The 8,338-nt window shown below is 44.6% G+C and overlaps 1 protein-coding gene across 1 annotated transcript in view; it reads right to left on the reverse strand.

Annotated features, from left to right (window-relative positions):
* The window catches only part of KLHL3 (kelch like family member 3), a 107,022-nt gene that overhangs the window by 72,166 nt on the left and 26,518 nt on the right, over positions 1 to 8,338 (reverse strand). Inside the window, 1 exon segment of the mRNA XM_006753494.2 lies at positions 6,075 to 6,196. Coding sequence (XP_006753557.1) covers positions 6,075 to 6,196 — 122 coding nt within the window.

An 8,338-nucleotide genomic window follows, 5' to 3' on the forward strand; every position in this document is an offset into this window, starting at 1 on the left:
AATGGGGCTGTGGTTTCTCTAATTGCTCCTTCCCTCTCTTTGATGTTACACTGAGATTAGCTATGAGTCAAAGGCCCTTTTCTTCCCACTATTTGCTTTATACAGGAAGGCGTGAAGGAAAGGAAAGGAAGTCAGAATGCTGAGGGGGCTTGGAGACTGGGAGATGTATCACTGCTTAGCCTCTGAGTCTCGGGGATAAACTAGGCCCCAGGCCAGTGGGGTTCTGGGGGTACACATGAGAACAAACATCCCCAGTGGCTGTGAAAGAAGAGAGAGCATACGTCCAGGAAGGGCTATCTTCACCTCCCTCACCACATCAACAAGAGCTTTCAGAGGATTTCCTCTTCTCTTTATCTTGCCTGCAACTCGACTCCCTCAAGTGGCAGCAGTAACAAGATTGTGAACAAGAGGCCAGCCTGGGTCCTCAGCTTTGAAGCAAGACTGTCCTAATGGAATCACTAGGGCAGTCCTGGTGGCCCCTGGACGGAGGAGGCCAAGACAGGAGGAGTGGCTGGCTGGAACCACCACAGGGATGGAAGATGACTCCAAGTCGAAAGCCTTAGCTTGTCTCTCTCCACCTGACCTTCAGCAAAGAGTTTACAGGCTCCCCTCCAGCTTGCAAACGGCCTCCCTCCATTCTTCATGTGCAGGCCTGTTTTGTTTTTTCTCGCCCTCGGATAACATGAAAACACAGCAGAGGATATCCCGTCACAGAGTTTACTTCCTTTAACAAAAACAAAAGGAAGTGCCCTGCCTCAGAAAGCACCTACTCCTGGAATTTCAGGGAGACAGGGCCATGGGCAAAGGGAGGGCACCAGCCAGAGGGCTAGGTGACAGGGCTGCCCGAGGCCTCTGCCCTCGCCACACCGTGGGACTGTCCCTCCCAGCACCTGGCATGAAACCTGGCACAGAAACAGTGTCAAATTAAAAATCTGTTGAGAAAAAGAAGAATCGGGATGCGGGAAAGAGGAAAAGAAAAGGGAGGTAGGAGGAGGGAAGGGAAGTGGGTAAGTGAACAAGAGAGCTAGCAGAATAGCACATGATTAAAAGTCTCGCTTGGATTTTGACTTCACTTACCAGCTATGTGGCTTAAGGCAAATTAGTTAACCTCTCTGTGTCTCTGTCTCAACAGTAAAAGGAGATAATAATGGTACATACTGTCTTAAAGACTTGTAATGAGGGTCAAATGAGATAGTAGTTTTAAAGCGGTTAACAGTGCTCAGTTAAATTAGTTTTTATAATTATTAATTCTGAGCTAAAGTCAAGATTCTGATCATTTAACAAGAAACTCAATTTCACCACATCAACAAAGCACTATGAGTTGTAGAGAGCTGGTTTCAAATCCCAACTCTAACCCTCACTACCTGACCATGGGTATGACTCATGTAAGCCCTTTGGGCATCAGTTTCTTCAACTATAAAAGAAGGATCATAAATGTACATCCCATTGGTGTTTACAAGAACTAAATGAAATAATGCATGTAAATTGATCAACACATGCTTGGCTTACTGTAAGCATTACTGTGCAAGTTATAACCATTGTTACCTGTACCACAGGAAGGCAACTCAGTAACTTCAAGGTATGTGTGGCCAGGAAGAGATTAGGGGCATAGCTCTCCCAGCCATTTAACCAAGCCCCAAATCTCTGACCCTTGTTTCTAAGACTTTCAGGAGAGCCCAATGCCTCCATGCTCACCTTCTCAGTGCACCAAATCTTCAAATACTGACATCATAGACAGCTGTGAGCAATGGCCTCAGAAGATACATAACAGCACGATGAAGCAGCCACATTTTGATCCAAACTTTCTCTTTTCAACCTTTTTTGTTTTGTTTTTCCCCAAGGTCAAACCACAATTTAAAGTGGAGAGGAAAAGGGAAAACAGTATATCTCATTGATTCCAAACAATGAAGTTCCCTGAAGGTTCCACATTGTGCTTCCCAGGGGAGCCCTTGCACAGGCTGGCCCCTCCTCCCCTACACACAAGAGATGAATAGCAGGCCCATCTAGGGCACACACACCAGTGAGGATGCAGACTGGTGGGCAGAGGAAGGCCTGACCTCCCAGTCTTCCTTCAAGATCTGGCCCAAACAATGCTCTTCAGTGAAGCCTACTGTAACCATCCTCATCAAGGTGGTGATGACCATTTCCTGCTTCCTGGGTACCTCCACCCTCACCCCTACCAGTCTATAGGACACCCAGGCTTAGCCATGGTCCGGCTTCAGACCATGTGCTCCTTGGTAAAAGGGCTTCTATGCTCACAGTGCTCTCTGTGCCCATATTGTCTCCTGGCACACAGGGTAGCACTCTTCTAAGTTAATTCACTTAATCCTCACACCCACCCTATGTGGTAAGTACTACTATCTTGTACATATTGCAGATGAAAACACTAAGGCACAGAGAAGTTAAATAATTTGCTTTGGGTCACACAGCTAGAAAATAGCAGAGCCTGGATTTGAAGGCAGACAGTCTAACTCATGATTCCTGCTTTACAGATGAGGAACTCTGGTAGGAGGGAGAGAAAACAAATCAGAGGCTGGCTGAGTAAGTGTCTTCTCCAGCCAGAGGTCACTGAGTCTCATGCCCTCACTTTACAGATGGGAAACGAACTCCCTGCAGTGGGAAAGGGCTAGGATAAGAGCACTGCGAGAATTAATGGCAAAGCCAAGGCTCAACCCAGCTTTTTCCATTCATACGTAACTCCTGCTTCATCTCTAGTTCTGCACATCTGCACTCTGGCACCCTGCTCCCACCCTTACAAAGTAGTTTTTTAAGAAGCAATGGAGAAGTCATTTTCTCCAGAGTCCTCTAATTAGTCTATCTGCTGCTACCTGCCTTAAGATAACTGGTACCATAGAGACCACACTGGGTTAGACCAAAGTTGCAAAGATATATACCTAGCCAGGTGAAAAGAATTCAGAGTGAAACAAATTTTAATTATCTAGTCTGTATATACTTTGTACTTTACAAAAAAAAAAAAAAAACCAAAAATCTAATAATAGAGGAATATGCAAATTAGCCAGGACACCGTATTGTCACTACTGATCTACAAGCGGTGGAGAGCTACAGGAGGGTGGGGTAGTGGGTGGAGCATTACAGGAAGGCAGGGCAGTGGGCAGAGAGCTACAGGGGGCGGGGGCAGTGAGCTACAAGCAGCAGAGAGCTACCAGTGGCGGTGGGCGGGGTGGCCAGCTGAGGCAAGCGCCGAGCTACTTGCGCAAGGATTCGTGCACAGGGCTACTAGTTAATAAATAAATATGATGAAAAGGTAGGGAAAAAAGCTGATTTCAATCATAAATTCCACAACCTCCCCTACAAGTACTGTTTTAGGGGGTTGTTTTTGTGGCTTAAAAACAACACAAATTTATTTTCTTACAGTTCTAGAAGTCAGAAGTCCCAAATGGACCTCATTAGGCTAAAATCAAGGTGTCAGCAGAACTGAGTTCCTTCTGAAAGCTCTGCGAGAGAATGTTTCTTGCTTTTTAAGTTTCTAGAGGCCACCCACATTCTTTGGCTCATGGTCCCCTATTTTCAAAGGCAGAAACATGCAAACTCACATCTCTCTGATTCTTCTTATTCTGCCTCCTTCTTCCACTTTAACGAGCCCTTGCTATGACATTGGGCCCACCTAGATAAGTCAAGGTAATCTCCCCATAACATTTTCAGCTGACTAACAACATTAATTCTATCTGCAACGTTAAGTTCTCTTTGACATTTCACCTAACAGATTCCAGGGATCAGGACATGGACATCTGTAGGGACCATTCTTCTGCCTAGCATGTTATATGATTAGTTAGTTACTGAGATACCCTAATGTGATTTAAAAATTATTTACCCCCTACACATTTTTAGGTAGACCTCTAGCTAGCATTTCTCATTAGAGTTTCAAAGAATGTAATTCTGTGCATTTTGTAAATCTCAATGTTTACATCAAGTACCTAAATGAATTTAAAGGTGATGGTAGCTCTAGCTAGTTTTGCTCAGTAGTTAAAGCATCAGCCTATGGACTGAAGGGTCATGGGTTTGATTCTGGTCAAGGGCGCATACCTCAGTTGCAGGCTTAATCCCCAACCCCAGTCTGTGGCCCCGGTCTGCATGTGGGAAGCATCCAATAAATGTGTCTCTCTCACATCAATGTTTCTCTCTCTCTCTTCCTCTGTCTCTCTTTCTCTCCCCCGTCCCTTCCACTTTCTCTAAAAATCAATGGAAAAAATATCCTCAGGTGAGGATTAACAAACAAACAAAAAAAGTGATGATAATTTTACTTAACTATCTTTCATTTAAAAACTTTTTCGATACATGACCTATACTCATTTTATACTAAGTTATTTGCACTTACTGTTACTACCCAAAATTTATTCAGCTGTTCAAATTCTGCTTCTAGTCCTAGGATGTAACCATTGAATTTCCCACTCCATTCTGAATGGGAAAGATCAGAAACAAAATGGAAAAGCTGTTCATTTTACTGCATACAAAATATACCTCATTTTTTAAAGGGGGGAGGAGGACTAGAGCAGATCACTATGCAACCCAAGAGTCTGTCCAGGGCCCAGAGGCAAAGGCAGAGCCTGCCCTAATGCAGTGTGCTTAGACCAGTGATGGTGAACCTCTGACACGCGAACTCATTTCTTTGGTTGATTTTTCTTTGTTAAATGGCATTTAAATATATAAAATAAATATCAAAAATATAAATCTTTGTTTTACTATGGTTGCAAATATCAAAAAATTTCTATATGTGACACGGCACCAGAGTTAAGTTAGGGTTTTCAAAATGCTGACATGCCAAGCTCAAAAGGTTCGCCATCACTGGCTTAGACCCTCAGCTTGCCTGCACCCTGACCCGGTCCCCCACTTATGAGTACTCTTCCCCACCAAGCTAACTCCCACTCATTTCCAAACTCAGGTTAAATCTCTTCTCCTGAAAGAACCCTTCCATGTCCCCTCTTCCATCTAAACTGAGTCCCCTTAACATAATCTTTCATTTTCCTTCAAAGGATTTAACCACAATTTGTGCATAAATACTACTGTGAGCTTATTTGATGAGTGTGTGTCTTCACCCATAGACCACAAACTCCATGAGAGCAGGCAATGGAATCGCCATTGCTCACTGTCACAACCGCACTGTCCAACAAAGTGTGTGGCATATAAAAGTCACTCAAGCACTTGGGCTGAATTGAATGAATAAATGGTTATCAATTCGGCCTCTCAAATACCTCAATCCTAGAAAAGGAGCTATGTTCTGGATAAGAGTAGTAGGTATTCTGGTCACTAGAGAGGTATCTGCCTCACAAAAATAAGGTGGAATTATGCTTTTAAAAAAGGAAAAGAAAAAACCTTTTTATCACATAAAATTTCCAGTACTTTAAATAAACAGTAAGATCCTTAATGATAAGAAATAGTGTATCCTGTGTCTCTGTGTAGTGGGTGACTTGGCGGGTTACAGAGTGGGCCACACCCTCAGCCCTCTCCCCAATAGGCCTCACATCCTCGCAGTAAAGACAACTGTCTTTAGGTGCAGCAGCATGTTCACTGACTCCTCTTTTCCAACTCCAGATGCTGAGGATGAGGGCAGGGCCGTGAAAGGAGGAAAAGGCACAGGCAACACATACCACAGCCAATGCCCCTGCTGAGACGCGGGCCTGGTGCTTGACACCCCTACGTGTGCAGAGGCATTCAATTGACTAACGTTGAAACAGAAAAACATTTTTAACAACCTTCCAATCCAATACTCAAAATTCCTGCGATGAGATGGTGACTGGGAAGAAATAGAGTCACCCAGGCTTTTAATTCTTCCTTCACCAAGAGTTTGAACCAACAGGACTTGAAGACTTTCTGCTCTGAGGTTTTGTGGCCTCATGGTGAAGAATGTGGGTGCTGTGGTCAGGCAGGCATGAGTCTGAGGGTCGTTCATCCACCTACTGGCCTTGTGACTCAGGCAAATCGCCTAACCTCTTTGGAACTTTGGTTTCCTCTCCAGTTACCAACTAAGTTGTTGTGAGGGTTAAATGAAAGGATGCTATAAAATGGTGGGCCCAGAGTGTGCAATACACTGAGCTAGTAGCTGGGTCTGAGTTTACCTGGACGTTCTCTTCAGTCACCTCAATTTCAGCCGTATAGATATAGTCAATCAGCTTACTCAGTGTCTGCCCATCCACGTCCTTGATTTCAATTTTCTTGGCTTTACTCTCAGACATGTCACCTACAGTTCAAAAGAAAACAAAATGAACATGAACTTGGCACCTAGAGTATGCTAACTTTCACATGCCTCCTGCCCCATCTGCGTAACATAAAGCACTTGCCTGCGCTCTGAAAGGTCATCCAGCTGACATCAGGTCACATCAACTTTGGGTCTGTGGTCATCCACAAACCCTACTTTATGCATCCCCCACTCTATCTGTTGCCCATTTCCATTTTGAAGGCAAATCTGTGCGCAATAATTCATTCAACCAACATTTACTGTAAACTGACCAGAAGTTAAAAAAGTATGCACCTGTCCTCAAAGAGCACATGTTCTAGTCTAATAGAGCAGACTTATAAAAATATATCTAAACAGAGGTGGTAAGAGCAAGCAGAGGTTTAGCAAAGTAACCATGATAACAACAACGATAAAAAAAAGTAACATATACTGCTAACTATGGCCAACCACTGTCTTAGGCACTTTTCCTATGATGTTCATTAATATTACCCCCATTTTACAGATAAAGAAACCGAGGCAAATCTAGAAAGGGGCCAGGCTGGGATTGAAACCAAGGATTCTGACTCTAGAGCCTATTCTTGTAATCAATATAATATACTACATCCCAAGAATGCAGAAGATAGAACAAGAAACCCTGCCCAGGAAATCCAGGAAGGCATCCAAGTAGGTCACTTTTGAGCTGGGTATTAGAGAATAGAGTGCTCCACAGGCACCAAAGGTGAGGAAAGATGAGCTGGATGCAGCAACCATGAGTGTAAAGATAGGAAAATGCCAAAGGAAAATATTGGGAGCAGTAAGAGGCTGGTATGGCTTGTACCTAGGATAACAGTGAGGAAGGAAGCTGGAGAAATAGGTAGGAGCCAGGAGTTGTAACTTACAGAGCCCTGTAAGCAATGCAAATGAATTTTGACTTTATGCTAAGAGTAGTGCCATTAGAAGGTTTTAAGGAGGGGAATGACATCCAATAGATGGATGTTTTTGAATGAAACTTGGGATGCACTGTTGAAGCTGGATTAGAGGCAGGGAGAGCGGTTGGAAGACCCTCATAATAATCCACAGAGAGGACCTAGGCCTGTGAACTGCGGCAGCAGCAGCACCACATTTGCACAGTCCTGAGGCCCTTTACTTCAGCCTGCCCTTTCTATACAGCACAGAGGTCTGTCCAGAGCCAGGGTCATTCCACAAGGGCTTTTGGTTTCAGAAAGAAAAGGCAGGCAAGACATGTCTCTTTGTAGAATGAAATAAAGGGGAACCTGACTGCAAGAAACAGGGATTCAGAAGTCCTCGTGCGAATGTGAAAACAGAGCTGGGAGGTTGTTTTTTCTCTGTGGAATTTGTACACTGGAGCCAAGACAGTAAGTACAGTACAGCAAGTGGATGCCGACACCTACCTCCATGCTGCATAGGCTGCACAGGATTCCTCCCCCAGTGCAGTTGCCACCCTGACAGAGTTCTAGATATGAATGACTCTGGAACAGGGAAGGAAGGGGGAAACCATTCCAAAGCCTGACTGCTCCCTTCACTGCCAGATCAGGCAGACCAGAGACCCTCCACATTGTTCTCTCTTCTCTCGGACTGCTGTGGAAGGCCTCAACACCGAGAGCCCTGAGGCAGGGCAAAGAGGCAAAGAGGAAACGGAAAAGATTATGGCTTTCTCCTCTACCCATAAGATAGGCGCTCACAATCTCTCTCGAGTTTACTTCTGCACAAGACTTGACTGGGGCGGGGATGAACCTGCAACCAAGATATGTGCCCTTTACTGGGAATCAAACCCGAAACACTTCAGTCCATGGGCTGATGCTCTAACCACTGAGCAAAACAAGCCAGAGCAAGAGCAACCTATTTTTAGACAAGATTACTGTACCCCTCATCCTCAAATCTGGGTCTCCTAAGCCAGAAGAGGATGCCTGGCTTTGATGTGATTTGTTAGGGACAGGAAAAAGAAACCCTATGTCACTGTAAACTTTAGCCCAGAGGAACTAAAAGACAGGTCACATGGAAGATAAGGTCATCCCTCCTTAATCCCAAACAGCCTCTGATGCCTCCAATCTTTTTTTCTGAGTTTATCTACCTAATCCCTGACTTCACAGGGGCAAAACCCTCAGGAACCAGACCCTATCTTCTCCTCCCCCTCCCCCCTTCCCC

Source organism: Myotis davidii, unplaced genomic scaffold (assembly GCF_000327345.1).
Source record: "Myotis davidii unplaced genomic scaffold, ASM32734v1 scaffold1112, whole genome shotgun sequence".
NCBI classification, from domain to species: domain Eukaryota; kingdom Metazoa; phylum Chordata; class Mammalia; order Chiroptera; family Vespertilionidae; genus Myotis; species Myotis davidii.